The sequence below is a fragment of the Pelobates fuscus genome, chromosome 13 (genome assembly GCF_036172605.1).
Source record: "Pelobates fuscus isolate aPelFus1 chromosome 13, aPelFus1.pri, whole genome shotgun sequence".
Taxonomy (NCBI): domain Eukaryota; kingdom Metazoa; phylum Chordata; class Amphibia; order Anura; family Pelobatidae; genus Pelobates; species Pelobates fuscus.
This window is the reverse complement of record NC_086329.1, coordinates 102,924,758-102,951,741: the sequence shown is the minus strand read 5'-3', so window position 1 is coordinate 102,951,741 and position 26,984 is coordinate 102,924,758. Positions and strand designations below refer to the sequence as shown.

At 40.0% G+C, this 26,984-nt stretch overlaps 1 protein-coding gene across 1 annotated transcript in view; it reads right to left on the bottom strand.

Moving 5' to 3' along the window:
• The window catches only part of LOC134582866 (phospholipase A2 inhibitor and Ly6/PLAUR domain-containing protein-like), a 55,623-nt gene that overhangs the window by 6,555 nt on the left and 22,084 nt on the right, over positions 1 to 26,984 (bottom strand). Inside the window, exons 4-5 of the mRNA XM_063439539.1 lie at positions 22,693 to 22,806; positions 8,063 to 8,200 (exon numbers count right to left, since the gene is read on the bottom strand). Coding sequence (XP_063295609.1) covers positions 8,063 to 8,200; positions 22,693 to 22,806 — 252 coding nt within the window. The remainder of the gene's footprint in view (positions 1 to 8,062; positions 8,201 to 22,692; positions 22,807 to 26,984) is intronic.

Below are 26,984 nucleotides of genomic sequence, written 5' to 3'. Positions count from 1 at the left end.
GTTCAAGAGATTTTTTATGTCATCTATTAGTGATGATATGATTCCAATAACTTTATAAGGAGGAGTTCCAAGTACAGGAGGACCTTGGTGGATTCTGGACAGGGCATCCGCCTTTTTGTTTCTGGATCCGGGTCTATAAATAATTTGAAAATTAAACCGAGAAAAAAAAAAGATTCCATCTTACTTGTCTGGCTGAGAGAGTTTTGTTGGAGTGCAGATATTTAAGGTTTTTGTGGTCAGTATATACTATGATAGGAGTTTGTGTCCCTTCAAGAAGATGCCGCCAGGTTTCGAAGGCTGCTTTTATAATCAGTAATTATTTTTCTCCGATAGGGTAGTTTTTTTCAGCAGGAGACATGGATCGTGAGAAGAAGGCAACTGGATGGAGAGGATCTTGAGGTGTTTTGTGTTGGGAAAGGACAGCTCCGATAGCTGTCTCTGAAGCATCTGTTTCCAGGACATAGAGAAATGCAGGGTTCGGCAGTTGAAGAATAGGAGTAGTTGTAAATCTTCTCTTTAATTCATCGAAGGCTGCTTGAGCCTTTTCATTCCAAGTAAAGGGATGTTTATTGCTGTTAAGAAGATTAAGTGAATGAGCTACGTCGGAGTAATTTTTAATGAATTTTCTATAGAAGTTGGCAAACCCAAGGAAACGTTGTAAGTCCTTTACATTAGTAGGAGCAGGCCAGTTGAGAATACAATCTATTTTGGAATTATCCATTCTTATCGTATGAGGTGAAATAACGCACCCTAAAAAGGTAATTTCATTAACATCGAAAATACATTTTTCTGGTTTGGCGTATAACTTGTGAGTTCTTAGTCTGGATAACACCCATCTTACGTGTTTCCTGTGTTCCTCGAGACTGTTAGAGTATATAAGTATGTCATCTAGATAAATGATAACACATACATCTAGAAGATCCCTGAAGATGTCGTTTATGAAATGCTGAAAGGTTGCGGGGGCGTTACAGAGCCCGAAAGGCATAACAAGATACTCATAAAGGCCATATCGGGTCCGAAAGGAAGTTTTCCATTCATCATTAGCTTTAATTCTAATAAGGTTATATGCCCCACGGAGATCAAGCTTAGTGTAGATGGTAGCTGTTCTTAACCTTTCGATCAACTCATTTATCAGGGGAAGAGGATAACGATTTTTAACTCTTATTTTGTTTAAAGATCTGTAATCTATGATGGGACGTATAGTCTGGTCTTTATTTCTTACGAAAAACATGCTGGAAGCAGCCGGTGAGCTGGAAGGTCTAATGAACCCCTTACGGAGGTTTTCATCCAGGTATTCCTTGAGGTTTTTTAACTGTGATTCGGAGAGAGGATAAATGTGCCCAAAAGGGATAGGGGCACCAGGTATGAGGTCTATTGGACAATCATAGGGTCGATGAGGTGGAAGAGTCTCAGCTTCCTTTTTACTAAATACATCTGCAAACTCGGAATAATAGGTAGGTATAATCGGTTCTTCAGTAACCTGGAAAATGGGGATATGTTGTAAACATGTTCCTTTACAATAAGCAGAGCAAAAGGTGAGAGAGAAGGGAGAACATGTAATTTGTGGATTGTGAGTCCTTAACCAGTTGATTCCTAGTATAACCGGATAAAGAGGAGATGCGATAACATCAAATCCAAGAAATTCGGAATGAATATTATTAGTGGTTATTCTTAAAGGAATAGTTTCATTTCGAATGGGGCTCGAGGATATTAAGGAGCCATCGATAACTCTGACAGAGACAGAAGTGCTTTTACGAACACAAGGAATTTTATTTTTTGTTACAAAGGATGAATCGAGGAACACCCCATTTGCACCAGAATCAATAATGGCCTCAGTCAGGGCCGGATTAACATAGGGGCTGATGGAGCTGCAGCTCCAGGCCCAGGCCCATGGAATAGGCCCATTGATTTAAAAAAAAAAAAAAAAAAATTTTTTTTTTTACATTTTTTTTTTACACACTATGCTTAGGGTTGCCAGGTATTTCTCATGTATTTCTTAGGGTTGCCAGGTATTTCTCAGAAGTATTTCTCAGGTATTTGAGGCTGCCTAGCCGGTGCCGGTATTGCAGTAATACCGGCAATACAAATGTCTGTCTCAGTATAAACAGAGATTATTCTGCAGTACCAGCGCTGTACTGAGAGTCCAGACAGCAGCTCCGAGACATGGGGATGCTGAGACATTGGGACACTGGGGAACATTGTGGAGAGCCACGAATGCAGCGCGAGCGAGGGGTCCACGTCTGGCGCCGGCCAGTAGGGGTCGCTGTTTGTGTGGAAAGAGGCAGTGATAAGAAGTTACGGCATCTCCCTCCCTGCCTCTCTCTATTCTCTGATCCGCGGGGGAGCAGCTCTGCACAGAGAGTCCAGACAGCAGCTCCGAGACATGGGGATGCTGAGACATTGGGACACTGGGGAACATGGGGACCCTGAGACACTAGGGACAGAGTGGCCCCATGTCTCGCAGTGGCCACTAGTCTGTGTCCCCATGTCTCCCAGCCACTGTCCCTAGTGTCTCAGTGGCCCCATGTCTCCCAGTGTTCCCATGTGTCCCCATGTCTCTAAGTGTCCCCTAGTGTCCTAGTGACATTGGGAGAAATGGGGACACAGACTCTAAGGGACACTGGAAGACATGGGGATACAAACATTAGGGGACACTGGGTGACATGGGGACACTGAGGCACTAGGGGACAATGAGAGACATGGAAACACTGGGGGACACAGGGAGACATGGGGACACTGGGCGACTTTGAGACCTAGGAGACATGGGGCACTCCCAGTGTCCCCACATCTCCCAGCCAGTGTCCCTAGTATCTCAGTATCCCCATGTGTCCCTGGTGTCTCTCAGTGTCTGTAGTGTGCCAGTGTCCCTAGTGTTTCCTAGTCTCCCAAAGTCCCCTAGTCTCCCAATGTCCCCATGTCTCCTAGTGTCTCAGTGTCCCCTAGTATAAAAGAAAAAAAATCTCAGGCACTCACTGTAATAGATTTAGGCAGGTTTATTGGACACCGCAATGTTTCGACCTGTACCCAGGTCTTTATCAAGTCTCCAATGTCCCCTAGGTATCAGTGGCCCCTGTGTATTAGAGTTTCTCAGTGCCCCATGTCTCTCAGTGCCCGTAGTGTCTCCTAGTAGTGTCTCCTAGTAGTGTCCCCTAGTAGTGTCCCCTAGTATAAAATAAAAAAATCTCAGGCACTCACTGTGATAGCTTTAGGCAGGTTTATTGGACACTGCAACATTTTGACCTGTACCCAGGTCTTTATCAAGTCTCCAGTGCCCCCTACATATATCACAGTGTCTCAGTGCCCCATGTCTCCCAGTGTCCCCTCGTGTCTGTCACCCTGTGTCCCCATGTCTCCCAGTGTCCCCAAGAGTCTCAGTGTCCCCAGGTCTCCCAGTGTTCCCTATTATCTGTGTCCCCATGTCTCCCAGTGTCCCAATGTCTCTCAATGTCCCCTAGTGACATGGGGACACTGGGAGACATGGGGACACAGACACTAAGGGACTGGGAGACATGGGGACATGCGCCCTTTTTGTGTATGTTTGCCCTTTCGGACGTTCTGGTTATGTGATTTGTGTCAGTGGCCCACCCTTTTACCACATCTATAGACTTTCTGCTTTGCTGGACACTGCTGTTAGAGGGTATGGGTTTACTTGATAGATGAACGCGTGAGATTAGCAAAGGGTTTGTGTTTACTCATAGTTGCATTCTATGAGTTTCCCTCCAGCACCATCTCCATCAGATACATGATGCTTAGGAGGTAGGACTGTTTTAGTGTTTTTGGTCAATAAGATTTTGTAATTAGGCCCATCATAATTATCAGCACCAGGCCCACTGGGCTCTTAATCCGGCCCTGGCCTCAGTCGTAATTCTTTCTTTGTCCCACTGCAATATGAGAGAAATAGAGGAGAAATCAGTGGTTGATTTTGGAGGAAGTACACTCAGTATAGAAGTGATAGAAGCATGCTTACCGCCTCTTGGACGTTTCAATAAGGGACATTCTGGGATCACATGATCTTGTGAAGCACAATACATGCAGAGGTTTAATTGTCTTCTTCTGGTTCTCTCTTCTGGAGTAAGAGGACTTCTTATTACCCCTATGTCCATAGGTTCTGTTTGTATTGTTGGTTTTTCAGGCATCTTTGACGGAATGAATGTTTTTTTCCATAATGAACTCGAGAGAGCTTTCTCAGCTTTTCTTTCTCTAAGCCATCTGTCAATGCTGATTGAAAGTTGAATCAGAGTATTCAGTGTAGTAGGCAGTTCAGTTCTTGAGAGTTCATCTTTTACTGCTTCAGATAACCCGATACGGAACTGGCTGCGTAGGGTTATGTCATTCCATTGAGTTTCTGTTGCCCATCTTTTAAATTCAGCAATGTAATCTTCAACGGATCTGTTTCTTTGATGTAAGGTTCTAATGGTTAAATCCGCTGTAGCTTGTTTATTGGGATCTTCATAAAGAAGAGACATGGCTTCAAAAAATTCATCCGAGGAGTCTAAGATGGGGTCATCGTTCTCCAGGAAGGAGTGAGCCCAGGCCATAGGTTCACCTCTTAGAAAAGAAACAACTGAACAAACCTTGGATCTTTCAGTGGGATAAGATCTAGGTTTTAAAGCAATCAATAATTTGCAGGAATTAAGAAACTCCCTGTATTTGGACCGATCTCCAGAAAACTTTTCGGGATTACAGACAGCAGGGTCGCTAGCCGAGTGCGTAACAGTATGAGGAGTATGTGTTTGTAAGTCTCTTACATAAGTAAGGATCCGTTTGTTTGCAATCTGTAGATCTTGCATGCCTTGGGCAAGTGTATCTACTCTTTGGTTCAATACAGTAAATTTGGAATTGATATCTGCTGGATCCATTACAAAAGGCTGAATTATTCTGTAATGCTTTACTTGGTAACTATATGGAACACAACTGCAGATAACTGATGGTTTTATTTAATGAATAGGAGTGGAGATAATGATTTAAATTAGTACAGGTACTGTATCTTTAAATAATCGGAATTTGATAAATGGAACAAGCAGCAGCAGAAATTGGTATTAGTATAAGAGAAAGGCAATAGTTAGTCCATGGCAGAGAGAGGCTTTCCAGAGCAGAATTAGTTTAGTAGGTTGCAGGAGATATCAGTTACAATGGCAATGCTCCACACAGCATTGCACGGGAGGACAGGAGAGTTGCTCCCTACAGTACTTACCACCACCGGACCACCAGGGATGGCTGTGCCCCTCCTTCACCAAAGGTAAGAAGGGGGGGGGGGGATACAGATCTAATATACCTTTTTTTTTCTTTATTAAATGTATCTTCACCAACCCTACACCCCCTCCCCACACACAGCACCTCTACCCCCCCACACACACAGTGCCCCTGCCCCTCCACACACACAGCACCCCTACCCGCAGAACACACAGCACCCCTACCCCAACACACAGCACCCCTACCCCCCAGAACACACAGCACCCCTACCCCAACACACACACACAGCACATCTACCCCCCTCACATAGCACCCCTATCCCCCCACACACAGCACCCCTACCCCCCCCCCCACACACAGCACCCCTACCCCCAACACACACACACACAGCACCCCTACCCCCAACACACGCACACAGCACCCCTACCCCCAACACACGCACACAGCACCCCTACCCCCAACACACGCACACAGCACCCCTACCCCCACACACAGCACCCCTACCTCAACACACAGCACCCCTACCCCCACACACCCAGCACACCTACCCCCCACAGCACCCCTCCCACAGCACAGCACCCCTATTCCCACACAGCACAGCACCCTTACCCCCCCACACACAGCACCCCTCTCACACACACAGCGCCCCTCAATGCAGTATGTATGTGTGTATTCAGCAGTCTGTATGTGTGTGTATTCATCAGTCTCTGTGTGTGTGTGTGTGTGTGTGTATTCAGCAGTCTGTGTGTATGTATGTATTCAGCAGGTTGTATGTGTGTGTATTCAGCAGTCTGTGTGTGTGTATTCAGCAGTCTGTGTGTGTGTGAGTGTGTATTCAGCAGTCTGTGTGTATGTATTCAGCAGTCTGTGTGTATGTATTCAGCAGTCTGTGTGTATGTATTCAGCAGTCTGTGTGTATTCAGTGGACTGTGTGTGTGTATTCAGTGGACTGTGTGTGTGTATTCAGAGGACTGTGTGTGTGTATTCAGAGGACTGTGTGTGTGTATTCAGAGGACTGTGTGTGTGTGTATGTATTCAGCAGTCTGTGAGTATATATGCAGCAGTCTGTGAGTATATATGCAGCAGTCTGTGAGTATATATGCAGCAGTCTGTGAGTATATATGCAGCAGTCTGTGTGTGTGCTCTGCACTGTGTGTGTGTTTTCAGCAGTCTGTCTGTATGTGTATTCAGCAGACTGTGTATATGTATTCAGCAGTCTGTGTGTGTGTGTGTGTGTGTGTGTATTCAGCAGTCTGCCTGTGTGTGTATTCAGCAGTGTATGCATTCAGCAGACTGTGTGTATGTATTCAGCAGTCTGTTTGTGCATATATTGCATTTGTTGGAGATACTAATAGATATAAGCTTAATTTTATCTATTTATATCATTATTTAAACTTTGTATAATTGAACTCTCTGTTGTTGTGTTCTTTTTTTAAAACAAAAGTTGTTAATTAGTTCGGACAACTGTACGAGTTGTTTTATCTAAACTTAAACCTCAGTATTCAGGTTTAATTGTCGTGTTGGCACTTTGTGGAAAAAAAAGATGGCATGTATTGCGGTTTGGGCACTCGAGTTCAAAAAGGTTTGCCATCACTGGTCTAGGCTATAGCCTTGTTGCCTTACTCTTTTCCTGCTATTTGCTTCCAATGTTATATTTAGTAACCAGAGCACTATTTAGTGAACTTTCCCTGTACTTATCCTGTTTATTTGCACCTAACAGCCATCATTGGGGTTCATTATAGCCCCAATAGAGCTTGGCGGCAGTTTGATGCCATTAAACAAGGATTGGGAACAATGTTACATTTGTTTCCCAGCTTGAGTCCAATCGGTATCTTTATTTTTCCTGTCTTACCAATAGAGTATTTTCCTACTAGATACTATTGGCACTTATAGCTGTGGACATTTGTAGCACTGCCCCATTAGATCGATTTCTAAGTTAGTTATAAAACAGCTGTAATTTTTAATCTTTTTTTTTTTCCTTTCCTAAACACCAGTATTGAGTCCCCTGATTGGGGTGTATTCATTTTTTTGTTTAGACATAGTCCGATAGTCATTCTATGGTGGCTCGGCTTAATATCAACCATGCAAAATATTAATGGAAATGATTAAATTAAACCAAAAAGAAGTGGGAATGGGACAATCAGTGTTCTTCAAAATATAAACATAATATAATTATATCATAATAGATTTATTAATATAATAACAAGTTAATATTTTCCTGCCATTTGATTCACATATCTAATGAATAAAAGTAACAAACAGAGGGAAAAGAATGAAGTAGTAGTAAAATGTATTTATTAAATATATAATATATAAATACAGTTGGTGTTTTTGCTCCTCCTTTTTTTCCCTGAATTGGTCACTATTCACTTGATCTATGAATTAAATCAATTCTTCAGATTTTTTTCTTCAGATTAATCATCTTTCCCAATCATCTGTTTTCCCCATCAATCTTCTGTTTTCCCCATCAATCATCTGTTTTCCCCATCAATCATCTGTTTTCCCCATCAATCATCTGGTTTCCCCATCAATCACCTTTTCCCATCAATCATCTTTTTCCCCATCAATCATCTTTTTCCCCATCAATCATCTTTTCCCATCAATCATCTTTTTTCCCATCAATTATCTTTTTTTTTGGGGGGGGGGGGGGCATTGATTGAACTCTGAATCACAAATCGAACAAACATGCTTGCCTATTGTGCAAGTTTTTTAGTTTTTTTGTTTTACAACCATATTGCGATTCAAAGTTTTAGAATTTGGATGACCCACTTGGACGAATCAGATTTATATTACTATGTAAAATAATAAAATATTAATCCCATTACAATGTATAAGGCTGTACAATTAAATCCATAATTAAATTACATACAATTGAGTGGAATGGGGTCACAGTTGTCACTGTCACAGCAAGAGGTAGCCAGCTGAACCGACCCTTGAAGAAGGCTCCCAGAAATGTTACATGAAGACTTTATATTCTCACATGATCTGCCAAACATCCAAACCGAGTCTGTATTAAAAGAAAAATGGAATATGAATCTGATGTCATTGTAGCGCTTGCATCACTAAGCAGTGTGTCAGACATTTTGTGGGTAAAACCAATGCTATTTTGTATGTCACTGTATAGCAACCGTTACTCCATTTTGCTGCTAGCAGAATATAAAAGTCACAGACTTATATTTTTTCTTTTCTTTTTCTTAAACACTATTTAATTGGTGAAAAGAGATAATGCTTGTCTCTATCTTATTCACAGTCCAGATCGTAAAAACCTTGAAATGTAAGCTAACATAAACACTGTAAAAGAGCTTACCTATTGACTATAATTGTAACAAATCCCTACAATGTGCCTGGGAACATCCACCATTTTCTTGCCCTTTCCCACTTTACCCTGCACATAAATACAAAGACTGTTCATATATGGCATTACTGGCCCTTTAAGAACCAGCCGGGGACATATAAGGTAACAGAAACTACGGATTATATATATATATATATATATATATATATATATATATATATATATATATACACCTTTTATCCAGCAAAGGACATCAAGCTGTCTGAAAATTGTATGTTTTACCTGCTTTCGTGTGGAATTTCTCTAAAGACTTTCGGTAGATTAAAGCATTCGTTTAATTGTTTTCACCGAAACTATATGGACACTGCATGCACCATACAAAGGAAAACTACCGAACACCGGACCACCCTGATACCTAATTGTGCTTCAATTTACCTCCCTGTTCGGCTAATACAGTCATATTGAAAACCCACGAACGCTTTGTTTAAGTCCCTGGGTGGCCGCCATTTCGGGAGTTTTACACATGGCAGTGGCCATCTTAAACTGCTGTCGAGTGTCTGGAACTAAAATCGGACACTCGACCAGGCAAACACCGCAGAGACCTCCAGACTTCCATAAATTCGTGCCGAAACTACAGAACGTCCCGCTGTTCGGTAGACAGACTAAGTTAAACATGGGGATTCTAACGAACCCCAGGATATTCACGGATGGCAAGCATTTCGGGACTTTTAATCCACGAACGGAGACCGACCGCAAGGCCAAAACTTATGGAACTGTTTTCGGCTATTGTGCCTATGCGGTCGGTCAAAACTTTAAAGTTCCATAACTCCCCAACCCCTGAACCGATCTGGGTGATTTTAAAATATGGTGCTCCCCAGATTAGGGCTATCAGGGGATACCAGATTTATGAATGTACCACATATATTTGGGGTACATCCAAAACTTGGGGGAAAATGTGTGCTTGTTAATTATGTTAAACGCTTATCTAAGGGGAGGAGATGTGTGGGTTGTACTTTGTGTTGTATTGGTTACTGTAATAATTATGTGGGTGGCTCCCTTGCATGGGAAGCATAGCATAAAAGGAGAGTACCTGCCTTTAAAATGCAGTTCTTCTTGACCCTTCAAAACGTAGCCTTGTCTCGTTCTTGGAAGGAAATCTGCAGCTTAATCACCTAGCTCTTTTAAGAGCTCTGCCTTGCTCTCTACTTGGATCCAGTGAATGGGAATAAGCAACTCCATTACTGAACAACAGCTTGCCGGGAAAAAGGACGTCTCCAACGGCTGATACCCTCTCACCAACTGGAGTAGCCGTTTCCACACAAGTGTATAGAGCTGCCTGTAAATCACTTTTAATTTTCTTGAGCACTTTTGTTATACACATTCCTCTGTAAAAAGAGGTAACCTTTGATTGGTACAATACTCTATTAAGCGACCCCCTATGCATTCCCACTTCCCTATGTACTTTATCATCCACTACACCTCGTTCAATACCCAGGAGACATTATCCCGGAGCTGAAGGGTACAGAAGCTATCAAGCAGGAGTAACCTATGTTCGCTCTGGAATTCCGGCTCGGCCACACTCAACCCCTTGGCATTTTGTACCGTGGTTTTAACCACCTTCCCAACTACCCAGGATGGCGTTTTTTGGAGGGAATCACCTACCACTTTAGCCAACCAATAGTTTCCTCTATCCACCAGGGAGCTCCTCTTTCTCGCCAGGATATAAACCCTGTGAATTTACCAAGAGATGACTCCAACTGCATGGAACTCTTTTCGGTCAACCTTTCAACAACGGTTAGCTGAAACTTTTAGTCAATGGCGTTTGGACAAAATCCCATGGATCCAAGCGATATTTTGACAGAATGCGTGCTAGTAGCAGACTTTTTTTTAAAATTCTTTATTTTCGTGCAATAGGGTATACAGACAAGCCTTCTGTGCCACAATAGCAGGTACAGGCATATTACAGCATATTATATATTACAACATTATCATGACACGAGTCAGTTGCACATTTTTTTTGTAAACAGGATGTGTATGTAACTTTTGGTCAGTTATAATAGGTTGAGTGAATCGGCATTTATGGTAGGCATGTCAATGAAATGACGAGAAAAAACAAACAAAAAACTTTGCCATTAAGCATAGATTAACAACGGCTATAACTAACGAGTTATAGCATTACTCTGGTATGGTGATAGCACATTTTTTAGGAACTATAACCAGAAAGGATAATCAGTGCTTAGTCTAATATAGTCGTATGGGGAACACATACTAGATATATGCACTGGGCAGCTTGGAGACAATTAAGGGCGTCACTAGGCATTTTGTATTAGGTTACTCTGTGCGATACAGGAGTCAGGCTAGGTTAGCACAATGACAGACATCAAAAATAACATCAGAGTATCAAGATGCTCCACGGTGCAGATCGGGTGGTGTGCCATCGAGACTACAAGGGTAGGTAACTGGGTGAACAGTGTAGTTCATGGAGTCCAGGCAAGGGTTGGGTATAAAAGCATGGTAGCGACTGATATGTCCAGGTAGCGCGTTATAGTAGTGTCATTGTAACGGATCGCCTGGCACCCCGACTTGGTACCTCCGTTAATGGATGCTCCTAGCGCACCTGAGGACTCCAAGCACTCTGGCAGACACCACAATCACCGAATCCGATGCAGCATATGAATCTTCACAAGCATATGAATGCTGTAGACCATTGAATAGGAACCATATGAATAGGCTTGTACTCCTAGCAGTCAACTGGAACAGCATACATTAAATCCTTCCCCCAATAATGAGACGACACATCACTTTGAGGGTAAAACAGGAACTCTGGACTGGCTCATCCAGCCTGGCTTTTATTTCCAACTCACACATACAGTCCACACCCAGGGGGAGGCATAAAAGAACCAATGACATAGATGTTACCTCCCACACATCCCCTCCCCTTAGTGTGACACATAATCCCATTATGCATACAGTGTAAAATATACTTTTACACAACTCTCACAACTTTAAAACCATACATCACATTCACACAAAAATACATATCCACAATCAATCCATTCAGGGGAACAACATATTAAAAAATGGCATGAATCCGACCAGGGGTTCAAAAGTTACTAAAAGTATCTTTTGTTCCTTTCTGGCTGGCAGAAAAACATCCCCACAATGCACCCCGGTTTCCTCCCTTCTGCCCTGTAGTCAACTGGAGAAGCAATCCAACTACCCAGGACTAAAGGCAGACTCCATTAACCACATGGTTGCAAAACGACACAAAACACTTTAAAATACATAAAGTCACATTTACACATAACACACAGACATTTCACCTATCCCCAGATAGCTGGGATCTGCACGCACAAAACTACCGAATAGCGCGCAGATCCTACTCACACAGTACAATTGCCATGGAGCTAAAGTCTTTCCCATAGTCTTTCATTATATGAATAGGCTCCATGGTATGGCTATCTGGGGTATCACATTCCCATAAAGTCTGGTCCATAGTCCAAAGGCAAGAGGCGGGCAATCAGCCCCCTCCAAGGACACGTGGCGAGGTCGGTTTCGCCACAGTCATCCTGTCCCCTGCCCTGGTACCTGATCTTCCTGGTGAGTGACAGTCCCAATAATAGCCTGAGTCTCTGGCTAGTGGGTCCGGTGAGCCTACGTGTGAGCAGTATGGGTGGTTGGCAATGGTAGCAGATTCGGAAACCGTAGGGTAGCGCCTGTCTCAGAGGGCCAGATAATCAGCCGATGCCTTCGGTGGGCCACGTTTTGTAGTCTCTGTCCAGGTCAGCTATGGAGTGCGCCTGGTGGATCGAGCCTCTGAGGGCTCCATGTTTGTCTGCCGGGCAGAGGTGAGGTGAGGAGGCCCCCTGGTCCCAGGCCTGTGTTGAGGCCCGTTTCTTCGTGCCGCCGACCGGGGACCCAGCACCGCCCAAGTCTGTCCTCACCGAGGGAGAACAGGGTCGGGTCGCGGTCTTGCGTCACTTTGCGGGTAATTTACTCCGCTGTCGGGGAGCGGGTCTGTTGATGTTTCCCTTTCCCCAGAGGTGTTTCCCTTTCCCCGGAGGTGAGTTTTGGGCGCCGCCGTGTGTCGTTGTGTGGTCTGCGGTCATTTTGTGTCCTCTGCCTCTGTGCTGTCGTTTGCGGTTCTCGTTTGGGATTTGTTGCTGTTGCCACCAGCTTCGCCCAAAAGGCCGCCAGGATGGCATCAAGCCTTGACTCCAGGGTCCCTGGGCCACCGGTCTGCAGTGTATGGGTGCTTGCTTTGTTTGGCTGTGGCAGGTGAGTACGTCCGCCATCTTGTGTGTCAAGTTGCTGTTCAGAGCGTCGCTTTGTGGTTTGTTCGGGCCCCACCACTCCATGGGCAGTGGAGTGTGGGCCGGGAGGTCCCCCGCGGCCCTGAGGGGGGAAACAGGACTTTGTGTGGTCCTGCTGGGGTAAGAGACAGAGGACGGGAGATCGTCCGCCTCTCCCGCCCAGGGTCCTCTCTAGGCCGCCCCCCCCGTAGCAGACTTTTTGAAGGATGTTGACATGTGGGAATACCTTGATGTTTTATGTATGTTTTGGGGGTATTTCTGTATTGCGCTCTCATTATCCAGGAGATAATTCGTTTACCGGGGATCAACTCAATTATCTCTCAGACACATAGACACCTGATCGGGCTTGAGAGTTTCTAAATAGAAACCCTATGCTAGGGGTTTGGGTATAAATGTGTGTGCTTTTGTCTATTAAAACTAGTTGGTGTATCCTTCATTAAGTCTTGACTGATGTTTTGGTATAGGGGAGTTATATTCACTACTTCACCATGGGATCTTGGAGAGACTACGATGGAGGTACCACTCTGGGTTTGTACTCCGCTACAAACACACTGCCTGACTAAGAATCTAATGTGAGATAAGGTCATATTAAAGGGCATCACTAGAAACTAATGTGTTAGAAAGGGCCCATACTTAAAATATATCATTAGAAACTTAATTATATACATGAGATATTACTCCTCTTTAATATTTTTTTTATATTCAAGATTTTTTTAATCAAGGCACTAGAATCAAGGCACAGATTAGCCAATGTGTGATTGTCCTTTAAGATATAATTCTCTTATGAGCATTAATTAAACCATAAGATAATTCTACAAGGTCCTCTTGTAAAACTTAAGTTGATTTGGAGGGCATCCATGTCAGCCATTTCAAATTATTGCAAGGTTTGGTGCCTCTCTGTCTGTTAAAACTAACCAAAACCAGCTTTGATATGACATTATCTACATGATGAAGTAGCAATAAAAATGGACTGCCCTGTGATGTAATTTTTCGTCATCACAATCAATTAACTCCTTAAGAGAAAGTCGTTTTTGGGTTTCATGGCGAAAATAATCATTGGACAATTACACCATCAAATTCGATAAATTGACCATTAGGATGAGGTCAACACTTATTATGATAGTGCACACCCATACAATTCCATTGGTTATTTCAAATAGTTGGGTGTGAATTTGACAGATAAGAAAATTCTTTAAATGAAGGAGACAGAGAAACTTTAGGGGAAGAGGAGACAACATGCACTCTGGGAATACATGCTCAACACTTCTCTGAAGACACACCTTTGCCCTCTGGAATTGTTCATAAACTCTGAAAATGTTTTTGTTAGCCAGACCAATTCTGGGACTTATAAACTCTTCCAGAATTCCCTTACACTTAATTTCTCAATTTCTAAACCTTTGACTAACATCCTTAAACACTTCAAACTCATACATCCACTCTTATATCCATTGGATTATTACATCCCTAAACAACATATACCTGATTAATGCTGATATACATTTCAAAACTTTTTGGGATCATAATTAGCTAAAGGGAATAATATGATTTAGGATTTCAAGCTGCAGCTGAAATTAGTAAATTATATTCATTCACTGGTAATTTGCCAAGTTTAGCATATCAAGTCATTATCCAGAGATATTAGACATATCCTTAATAAGTGTGTAGAAGGAGCAGGCAGGATATCTTAATTGTTACTTGTTACTGAGAAATTTCAAGTAGTTATAATATCAGCTAGTGGACATCAGTTATTTAAATACTGTAATAGAAAGATCTTAATGCTTAAGGTTGTATTGGTCACTGGATGGTAAATAATAGTTTATTTAACTAATTGTGTAAAAAATTGTTCAAATGTATTGAAACTTAGATTTCAATGTTTATGTATTTACTCAATGAGAACTATAATCAACAGTAAGATAGTTAATTAGACTAACAGTGTTATCTTATCTGAACGGCAAGCATCTGTATTTTTTGCTATGTGCTGTGTACTGTATCTGAAATGTTATCTATGATTCCCTTAGTATTTTTGTAATACATGTCTTATCGGTGTTGATCTTTTAACTTTATGTTGCTGAAGTACAAATAGCAAGCTGAGTATTTATGTTTACTCATATCTGTATTGTTACTTGCTAAGGATACTGACCCTTACTCGTAGATAATTTCTGAGTGGACTACTAACTCTTCACGCTAAGATAATGTGATCTAGAAATTATCCTACTGTTATAATTGTTATCATAACATATTTTATTTCCTATTGTTTTCAAAATATTCACTGATTATTGTCATGTATATTTACATATTAATTATTATTAATCATTCATAATAAATATATAATTTTATAAATATTGTGACTTAATATGTGAAATATAAATTCACTAGCAAACATGCTCCAGGGTCTATTAGAATTAAAAATAGTGAGTAACTCTAAGCTTTAATTAATAAGGGGATACAGTGCCATAATATGCATTCTTGATACTAATAAAAATTATTTTTTTTGATAGTTTTTATAAAATATTATTTTAATATTTGAATTACTTCATAAATATTCTCACAAGCAAGCAAGGGAGCAGAGCAATAATATCACAATAATATTACAGCTCCCTTGTCGCCTCTATTGGCGCCCGCTTGCCCGCCCAGTAGCCTGCACTGCAGCCAGCCCAGCAGCCCCACTGGATCCAAAGGAAAGAATCCATTCTAGCTCCCCCAAAGGTAGGGAGGTTAAGTGAACATAAATTACAATAAAACAACAATAATAATTGTGAGTGTATAAGAAAATGTGCGTGTGTGCCAGTATCAGTGTGTGTGTCTGTCAGTGAATGTGTGTCTGTTAGTGAGTGTGTGTTTCTGTCTGTCAGTTAATGAGTGTGTATCTGTCAGGGAGTGTGGGTCAGTGAGTATGCGTGTCTGTTAATGAGTGTGTATCTGTCAGTGAGTATGTGTGTGTCAGTAAATATGTCTGTCAGTAAATGTGTGTCTTTTAGTAAGTGTGTGTTTGTCAGTGAATGTGTGTGTGTGTCTCTGTCAATAAGTGTGTGTCTGTCAGTAAATGTGTATATGTCGGTATGTGTGTGTGTCTGTCAGTATGTGAGTGAATGTGTGTATGTGAGTAAGTGAGTGAAGTGTGTGCCTGTCAGAGTGTCAAATCAGTAAGGCTATATGTGTTTGTGAGTGTATTTCAATGTATGTGTATTTGAGAGTGCATACCTGTCAGTGTGTGTGTGGTGGCCACCCTAATTAGGAGAGGGGTTCCGCTGCCCGATGTGTTCTTCTCCCCCTAGTGGGAAGGATGCGGGAAAGCAGAGCAGGAACAGCTCTTATAAGAGCCAGTGATCATAGCACTCCAAGCAGAAGGGAGACAGCTGTATTGCTTTCTCTCACAAACATGAGACGAGGCTCTATGCTGTGGGACTATTGGTTTTAATAGGGCCACACATAACCTTTTATGGCAATCCTCATGCAAGAGGTACTCCCCCCTGGACCTGATGGAAGCCTGCAACAAAATTACACAAACCAATGACATTGGCCCCCAGGTCCAGGACACTCCCATACATAATAATGCAATCCCTCCCCTATGCCTGGGAGATAATTGAGTCAGATACTGTACTAACTCAATTATCTCCAGGCACAAAAAAACACAGTTTTTCCCAACATCCTAAAAGTACCCCCAAAACCAATGGAAACCAACAAGAAACAAAATACAAAGGCACAGAAAAAGGAAAAAAATAGATAATAATTAAATAAATGTTAAAAAAATGGCTACAAAAAAGACACAAAATGGCAAGCATTTAAAAAAGGAAAAAAAAGCTGGAAAATAAAACAGAAAAACGCCTTTCCTTTTTTTCACCAAATCCAACAACTAATAAAACAAACATGGAGGAATTGATTCTCTCTAATATTCATTTAGAAGCAAGCATTCACAAAGCACAAAGGGAGGAAACCCAAGAATTAAATCAAAGTGATGCAAAAAGCGAATATGATGATCTACTCAGACATCGAGATATACAATTCAGTAAATTAAGAGAAGAAATTCAAACCAAGACTACAGACATCAAGACAGAACTGTCAACCCTTAATCAACTATTTCTAGGAATAGAAGAAAAACTAAAGGGACTAGAATATAAGGAGAACACCAGGCGCTAGAGAGAAAAAAATTAAGGATATGGAAGATAAACTGACAGAATTAGAAGACCGGTCAAGACGGAGCAATTTAAGAATCAGAGGAATATCAGAGCAAATAAATCAAACAAATTTGAAACCATATATAGAGGAATTCTTTAAATACTTGAAGGTTGAATGGGACCATAGAATCCCTATGATGGAAAGATGTCATAAAGTATACAAACCTAAAGGAGTCCCAGAACATCTCCCAAGGGACGTAATGATATGCTGAGCCTCCTCTAGAATTAAGATGCAAATTTTGAGAGCCATAAAAAATAATGAATGCATAGGAAAATATGAAACCCTAAAAGTATTCCGGGATTTGTCATGGTGAACTAGACAAAAGAAGAGAACCTTTGCTGAAGGCACGTTGACCCTGAGACAGAACAACATCAATTACCGTTGGGGTTTCCCCACAAAAGTTATAACATATGAAGGTAAACTCATCTATAGCAATAGTGCAGAAGACCTGAAAAGTTGGCTAGAGAAAAATAAAATTGGAAATAGCCCCTGCCACTAGCAAAAGAATTGGGAGGTTTTAAATATCTAAAGAAATGGAGAAGGGAAGGAAGAAGTGTGGGGAGGGGGGGGGGAAGGGAGGAAAATGGGGGAAAGGGAATAGAAACGGGGGAGACTCTTAACTTTCTTGAGAAATGAGGAAGGGAATTTTCTTTTATATTTTCTAATTCTTTTTGTTTTACTGTTTATATATTCTTTTGTATTCTATAATCCATATTGGGGACCTGTGGGAGACACTAAAATACTGAAAGAGGTTTAGGGCAAATAAATAAACAAATATAATTATAGACCACAAGAAAAATGTATTAAATAGGCACTCCACCTAGAAACGAATCTCTAATTAGAAGAGAAAATTTTCACACTAAAATCACGAATGGGAAGTAATGAATTAAGAGAAGAGGGAAATTCCCCAAAGGAAAAAAAAAGAGACAAGGAAGAGGAAGGGAAGGGGGAAAGGGAAGAGGAAAAGGAAAAAGAGTCAATTCACAGAAGATACACAATCAGATAGGGAGGACAATGAAGTTAGGGGACTCTCATTCTTTTTTTTCTCCATTATTTGTGTTTCCCTCTATCTTTCCCCTCCTCCCCTCATTAGTAGTACCTCCAGTTGTGCTTGCCATTCGCATTTCCCACATAATATGTGGGACCTATATTTGAGTAATGGGATTCACTACTCGAGATACGGTATGGCGGGGTCAGCAGCCATACACTACACTTGTTTTAGGTTGGTCCCATTGCTTTGTATCAACCCGTCTTATTCTTATGTAAATACTAATAAAAAAAATGTTTTGATTTCTATGTATATATGGTAACACTTGGAGAGAGAGAGCCCCGAAAAATAAGAAATTTTCATAAATTAAGTTGATATCTATAAATGCCCAGGGGCATAAATACACCATGTAAAAGGTCAATAATTGTAGATTATTTGATTAAAAAACTGGTACAAATTTGTGCCCTTCAAGAAACTCATTGGACAATAGCCAAAGAAAAGACAATAAACTCATCAAGATACCCCATTATTATAAGCGCAGCCTTGGAAGAAAAAAAGGGGTGTTGCACTTATTTTTGCAAAAAATGTTTCACTAGTTATTAAATACCAAGAATTAGACCCAGAAGGGTGATATATTATCTTGATAGGTGAAATTAACAACAAATTATTTACACTAGTCAATATTTATGCACCAAATAAAGCAGCAATACAATTTATAGCAAAAGTGTTTAAAAAGATAGAACAGACAAGGGCTGGCACTAATTATGGGGATTTTAATTGCGTAGTCGATCCGATAAGAGATAGAAAAAAACAGAATGATAATAAAAATTTAAATAAAGATGAGAACAAACTGTACAACTTAAGAGACATATAGAGAACATTCCATCCCACAGATTTAGATTACACATGCTATTCTAGACTATTCAATTCTTACTCGAGAATAGATTATATCTTGGGAAATGTGACCATGCTGTATCTTGTAAAAAAAATAGAGATACAGGATATAGCATGGTCAGACCATAGCCCTATCATGCTGGAATTTAAAGATAATTTAGATAATTTTCGCAAAGATTGGCATATAAAAGACTTTATACTACACAAAAAAAAGTTGTGTGGAAGAAATGGAAAAGATAACAAATCTCTTCTTTCGTGAAAACAAAGGCAAAGGTACACCGGACATTACGGTCTGGTGTGCATGTAAAAGTGTAGTTAGAGGTCACCTGATAAAAATTGTATCGATTGAAAATAAAAGAGAATTACCGCCCCTATTGAAACTATACTTAACTTTAAGCGAACATAAAAGGCAAAATAAATTAATACTTTCTACACAAACAGCAAGTAAGATAGCAGAAATAGAAAAACAGGTTAACAATCAACTAATAAACAAAGCATCCAAACAACTAGAATCATTGCAAGCTAAATGGTATTTAAAAAGCAATAAAACCGAATCAAGTATAACCAATGAATTAAAAAATGACATACACAAAAGAGTAATATATAAAATAAAAGAGAGCGACACTTATCTAATGGCTCTGGAAAAAATTGTTGGAACATTTGAAAGATTTTATCAGAATTTATACAGCTTACCAGAAGAAACATTTGGTTTCTTGCCTATACCAGAAATCTAACCCTATCAATTAAGGCAAATAAATCAGCCCATAACAGAAGAAGAGGTCAGTAAATCGATAGAAAACTTAAAATAAAGACCGGTCCAGGCCCAGATGGCTTTACAAATATTTTTTTACAAAGTAATGAAAGATCAACTAAAAGGGGAACTCAACAATATTTTTAACCATATAATGGAAACAGGGGACTGTCCTGGAGAGCTGTTGAGGGTAAACATTGTACCCATCCTCAAAGCAGACAAAGACCTAGAAATTATAGTCAATTATAGACCCATATCATGAATTAATACAGATATTAAAATACTATCTTCCATTCTAGCTGACAGATTAAAAATAGTAATACCACAATTTATTAACAATGATCAAGTCGGATTTATACCAGGAAGGTCCTCAGTTAACAACCTTAGAAAAATAATAAACATAATGGAGGAAGCAGAGAGCAGTGGAACCCCTTTAATTTTTCTGTCAATAGATTCAGAGAAAGCGTTTGACAGGGTTGGGCGGGGTTTCATGTTCGCCGCTTTAAACCGGTTTGGAATTACCGGACCAATTTTACAAGCCGTGTTTGCTCTCTCCAGCTCTCCATCAGCCAAGATAACAAGGTCAGGTTTTACATCACAAAATTTTAATATAAAAATGGGACCAGACAAGGGTATCCTCTCTTCCCCTTACTGTATATAATGGTGCTAGAACCCTTAGCAATTTCAATAAGACCGAATAATAAAATTAAGGGAATCACGAATTCACTAGGACAAACCAAACTAAACATCTATGCAGATGACATACTATTAACATTAGAAGAGCCAAACATTTCGATCCCAGAACTACTGGAGGACATAAACAACTACTCCAAAGTCTCAGGATGTAAAATAAATCTGGGGAAATCGACATTTATAGCTAAAAATATTACTAAAAGGACAATCAAACTACTTGTGCAGGACACTGGGCTCCCCGAAAACAGTGATAGACTAAAATATCTGGGTATCAACATAACTACAGAATGAAAATATTTAATAGAAGCTAACTTTCAAACCCTACTAAAACAAACTAATAAAAATCTAAGGGATTGGAAAGGCTTGGGTTTTTTATGGTCGGGTAGGATTAACATCCTAAAAGCATATATCCAGCCAAAATGGTTGTACCTGTGGAGAATTATTCCAATTAATTTCCCAGTAAACTGTCTGTCTCTACTACATTCTTCTTTTGTTAAATTTATTTTGGGGGGCAGAAAGTTAAGAGTCAAAATTAAAGTATTGGCTAGATCAAGACAGGACGAAGACTTAGGGTGTCCAGAAGTTTTACAATGTTATCAGGCCAGCAGACTATTTCATATAAGGCTCACACAAAGCAAGGCGGGTACTCAAGAAATATGGTATAAAATGGAAAAAGCTAAGACTGGGGTTGGAAACCTATCCTCATTATTTTGGGTTGTTGAGGCAAATAAAAAATGTATTAGAGAGGCATGAAGCAAATCTCAGGTACTTAAAGAGCTAATGAGATGGTGGGATAAACATACAAACAAGAAAGACCTTAGAAACAAAATAATTGATATGCTCCCATTCGCAAGTATCTCAGATATGTTAGAAAATATAAAAACAGATATATGGATGTCAAAAGGGGTAAAGGAATTTAAAAATATAATGGAGGAATACAACCTTAAACCTTTTAACCAAAATTTGAAGGACTTTAAGATTCCCCCAGTGAAATGTTCATCTATCTGCAAATTAAAAGCTTTTTAAAAGAACACCTCTTTAAAAATAAGGAGGAGATTACCATAAACCTTATACAATTATTTGAATTAAAGAACTATAAAAACCTAATGGCAAAATGTGCTAAAGTTGTATATAGATGGAGACATGACAAACCGAAAGCATTGATTATTAAATAGGAAAAAGAATTTCAAGTACTTATAGAAGAGGAACAATGGATGCATTCATTAAACAAACTCAATAAAAATATACATTGTCTAAATCTTTTAGAAACCCAGTTCAAACTACCAAATAGATGGTATTTAACACCTAAACGCTTAAAGAGAATCTTCCCAGAACTACCAGACAGATGCTGGAAATGCAATACTGGTGAAGGTAATATGATCCATAGTTGGTGGCAGTGCACACCCATAAATACATTTTGGAAAGAAGTAATCAAGATAATATATCAAATAATGGAAACCAAACTACCTTGTAAGCCTGAAGTGAATTTACTAAACTTGCACTGGCCAGAAATGACAAAAAAACATCAATGTTGTCATTACGTGTAATCAAGGTAGCCAAAATACTTCTTGCAAGAAACTGGAAAACAGAGATAATTCCAAATTGCAACAAATTGATAAAACAAGTAACATGGCAAGCAAGAATGGAAAGAGGTATCCTAGTAAACTTGGGAAACAGATATAAGCAAATAGAAGACTGGGATACATGGATAAATAGACTGGATGATATACTTGGTCTTCTGTGTCCCACATAGTGACCGGACTCTTCTCTTTCTGATTCTTCCTTCCTGCTTTCGCCCTCTATCAAGGGGCAACAAAAGATCAGAGGAAGGGAGAGGAGGTAAAGGGGAAAAAAGAGAGAAGGGAAAAAAGGAGAAGAGAAATGGAAAAAGAGAGAGAAAAAAAAAGAGAGAAATATAACCCTGAACCGGCAGACAAACAGAATAACAAAACCATACAGGATATAAGAGGCTCTCATAGTCTCCAAGAGTAAATGTACGGGGTGGATAGACAAGAAACCTACAATAAGACATATATAGAAACAGGGGGGAGGGGGGGGACCCGAGTGGGAGGGATGGGTAGACTAACAATCCAGCAATATATTGATGATGACATTGCACCAAGGCCCGGTCCACACAAGTAATATAAATGTATGCAGGGCAGGTACAAGCCTGAAATAAAATAATAATTTAAAAAAATGCACATTGTTGCACATTTGCATGCTGTTATATCAATTTCATGTCCAATTTACATGCAATGTACATCATTAAAAATTGCATTTTTAAAATGAATTACTTCTATCTCCCAAAATGGAGTATATAACACAACAAGTTCTACCTGAGTATTACCTTTACCGAAGACGACCTTTGTTAGGAGCTATGAAGACTTACTTAGTTTGATTACTCCCGTCATACAGGTTGCATCATTAGATTGACAAACTTTAGAGAGGCCTGTACATGACGTTTGAGTTACACTGTAACATTCAATACATGACAGTGAATCACCTAAAAAATAAAACAAAACAATTAGGCAAGCTATGCTTAACTCCAATACTACATTATAAATTTATTCTGCATACCTGTGGGCAATAAACTAAATATCAGCTTGAGAGCATGGTGTATCTAAAATCAGTGAGTCAAGGTGTGTCTTAGTAAAATATGAAAGAACTATACATTTAGTCATTGGCTCACTCATTGCTTGGGCGCTTGGGTCATAAACTGTGGACCTGTGGCATTAGGTGGTCCCTACTGGGGCCATGCAGTCATAGAATGGCTGGTGACATCAGCTGATTTCCCAGGGTTATTTGTTTACAAATATTATCGGTCAGCACTAATAATAATTGTGGGTTCCCTTGTTACGAATGCCCCAACATTTTAAACACCAAATTTCATACACGCATGGACTGCTAACATATCTGATCCTGCACTCACACATAAGGGCATTTTCGTGTAAACTCTTGCATATGCACAGTTGCACACACTAGCACTACACACAAATGCATTTTTACATTTTGACATTGCAATACAACCATTCATTTCTGATAAAATACACAAATAGACATATACATTCAGACATACATTATGAAGCTATTCATAAATACAAATGCATTTGCAAATTTTTGCTGTTCGATATTACGAAACCGTTACCTGTAGTGAAAACTAATGAGATGCACACAATTCCACCTAACATTTTCAAACTTCGGCAATGTCATAATTTTCCCAGATAAGATTAAATTAAATTCAATAAAATTAACTGCTTAGTGAAAATACCCAGCTCTATTTGTATGTAGACAAAAAAAGGGGTACAGGGCCTAAGTTTGCCCTTGGTGTCTAGAGTGCTGTCAATCTGTCCCTGTATATCTTGTTCCCTAAAACCAGATGTACTTACATGGGTTCACAAGACCCAGTAATATGCAAAGTACAGGCAGGTAGGAATCCATATCTGATAATGTCTTATGGAGAAAAATGAAGAAATTATAGACTAGCTCTGCAATAAAAAAATTCAGGTACAGGTCTGTAATTCATTAACTGATTCAATAAATGAATAATGTCATAAAATAGAGGCAAGGCTTGCAAGTTACAGCCAAAGTACAGTGACACGGGAACATGGTGCAGGTAGAAAAATGTATAATGTGCATTGCATCTTAATTTCGCCATATGTGCATTAATGGCTAAAAATTAAATCAGCAATAAAAAGTGTGCACAGAAAATAGCACTAGCAAGAATTAACGTGTGTGGTGGACCTGGCATCAGTCCGTGGGGTTGCTAGAACCCATATTGAGTTTGTACGAACAAACATGTATCCCCCTGTTCGGGAACCGATCAGAGTGTTTGTGAGGGGGGCTGTTATTGAGTTATTGAATTAGAACACCGACCACCCTTCGCTGTTAACTGCAATTAAGGAGTTCTCACTGTGTGGCCGTTCGTATAACAGAATGCATGTGTGCAAACAAATGGCGGCCATTTTGTCTCCTGAATGCGGGCAGCGGTACATGGTCGTTGATGGCGTGGAACTATTTTTGGCTACACACCCCACGAACACCCGGTAAACTGGTACCGCTGGTACCAACGTCCCGAACAGTTATGAGAACAGCGTTCGGTAGGCTTAAACTACTCGTACACTAACAGCCAGGGGGAGCATTAGTCAGTGTTCGTGTAAGAACCCCGAAAGATGAACGGTCGTTGCCTTGTTTTCTCTGGAACTGTATTGGGGCACCGCCTCGTGGCCGACCTGTCAAAACTTCATTTGAATGGCGTTCCCGAACCACTGAAGGTGTATGCTCAGATCCAAGCTATTCGATGATGTTACTTTTGTATTCAAATTTATTTTGGGGTGTTTTAAAATATTGTAGATTTCTCTGTACCTGAAAGATAATTGAGTTATAGTTTTTTCTCACACAATTCTCTCTTAGGCACAGATGATCTTGGGGGGGGAAAGCCCTGTATTTTTTGTATAGGAGACCCCATGTAGGGGTTTGTGCATAAAAGCCATGTGTGGCCAGAATAAAATAAATTGGCTCCCAGAACTGTGTGTCGTCTAGTTACTGGGGGAATGGGCTATAGCTACTAACCATTACTTCAATTCCAGCTCCAAAGGATTACAGCTTAGATATTCAGTCTCAGCCTTGCAGCTCTGCTACACTTGGTGGCAGAGGTGGGATACAGACCTCACAGTGGAAGATAGCTATGGTTTGGTGGATAGCAGCATACGAATGGGAAACGAAAGGAGATAAATGACTAAATTTTCAAATGAACAACATTAAAATAAATATTTGAAGCAAGGTGTGGTTGGTGTTCTAATTCAATAACAGGTGGGGAACACACAAGCTCTGTTCGGTTCCCGAACAGGGGGATTACATGTTTGTTCGTACAAACTCAATATGGGTTCGGGCAACCCCAGGGACAGATGCCAGGTCCACCACAACATGTAAAAAGTATATAATAGATCAGGTGTGACCGAAGGGTAGATCTCACACTGCGCAGAATTACTACTCCCATGATGCTTTGCCAGCCTTAAATGCAGAAAGAAGGAAATCTTTGCTAATGTATATATTTTATGGTTCATTGTTTCACTTTGCTACATGTAAAGAAACGTCCTGGTGCTTTCCGTGATGACTGCATTTTATTTAGCACGCTATCCGAGTATATAGTATGTTTTTCCTTGATTAGTCTACCCGACATCACGCCAAAATCATTCTTAAAGCTCAATAAACACATAAAAGCATTTGCTGTATGTTACATAGTTACAGAGTAATCTAGACTGAAAAGAGTCCACTGAGTTCAACTTTGAAAACACATTTTTTATGCTGTTAATCCAGATGAATTCAAAATTGTTTAAAGCGATGGCATATTACGCCACAACAGGGGAAATTTTTTACTTGTTTATTGTTTGCTTAGGTTTTAACAAAATAACGTGCATTACATCCACGAATAGACAGCTGTATCAGTACAATGTAGCATATAGTTACTGCTTGTCAGAAAAAGTGATACGAACATTCAGAGAAACACATAACAAAGAAACAACAATCAAAAGCAAAATAATGATACACAAGATAAATATTGCTTCTGAGTATAATAAACCACTAGACCTGACATCTGGCTCACACCACATAAACAGTGGCACATATCCTCATAGGTGTTACTCCTGCATGCCGGCATGGGGAAACTCCGATTGCTAGCTCCTTTTGCTTTTGTTCAGTGCCCTATTGTGGTTTATTTGTTGTTCCTTCTAGTGCTATTGTATTTCATGATAGTGTTTACTGGTATTTTGACTAGGCTTGTATTTGGACAATTCTGCTTATCTGGTATCCTTGACTCGGCTCGTTTTCTTGTTTATCCTGTTTCATTATTCTCATTATTTCTTATCATTACCCTGATCTCTGGTTTTCCTAGACTTTGGCTATTTCTTGACTATTCTCTCGCTAACCACGTTAAACTTGACCATTCTAAGGTCTGGTAATACGTCCTCTCTATTTGGGGGGTTGATTCTGCGTGTTGTGGTCATGTTGTTGTGACAAAGAGTGATTAGAGCACTTGGGTTATTGAGGGAGGATTAGCGTTTTCTACATCCTAGGAATGGTGGTACTGGCTACTATGAGTACATAATGGATTGTGTCTTCATTTTGGGCCTCATATATGAAGCTGAAACATTTAGAGGTGATAGAATTTTGGATGAAAATGAAGCATAATTTTCATTAGTTTGCTTATTAGATGTCTATCCATAGCATTTTGATGTTTTAAAATTAGATGTCTATCCATAACATCTATGCCTATAGAAAGTCTACCAATAACGGGGAAAAGGATAGGCAGGATCGGAAAGTATCTGGCAAATGTGTATCTTACTCAAAACCATTTTACAAAACGTGTGGTGACAAGGGTTCAACGCTAAGAATTTTAAAGGAATGGAGTATATTCTTAATACATAAAGTAAACAGTTCTCTAGAAGGATGGGCACTGTAATTAGAGGGCAAAGACATAAGGGAACCATCATGAAAAATAGCTGAAGCACATTATCACAGTGTAATCAGGCAGTTAAAGTGACTCTTTAGTCACCAGAACCACTAGAGCTAAATGTAGTGATTATGGTGTCTATAGCCTGTCTGTGCAGGCTTTTCAATGCAAACATTGCCTGTTCATGCGTCAAGTCCTTGCAAACAGAATAGCCACTCTGGAAGATAAAATGA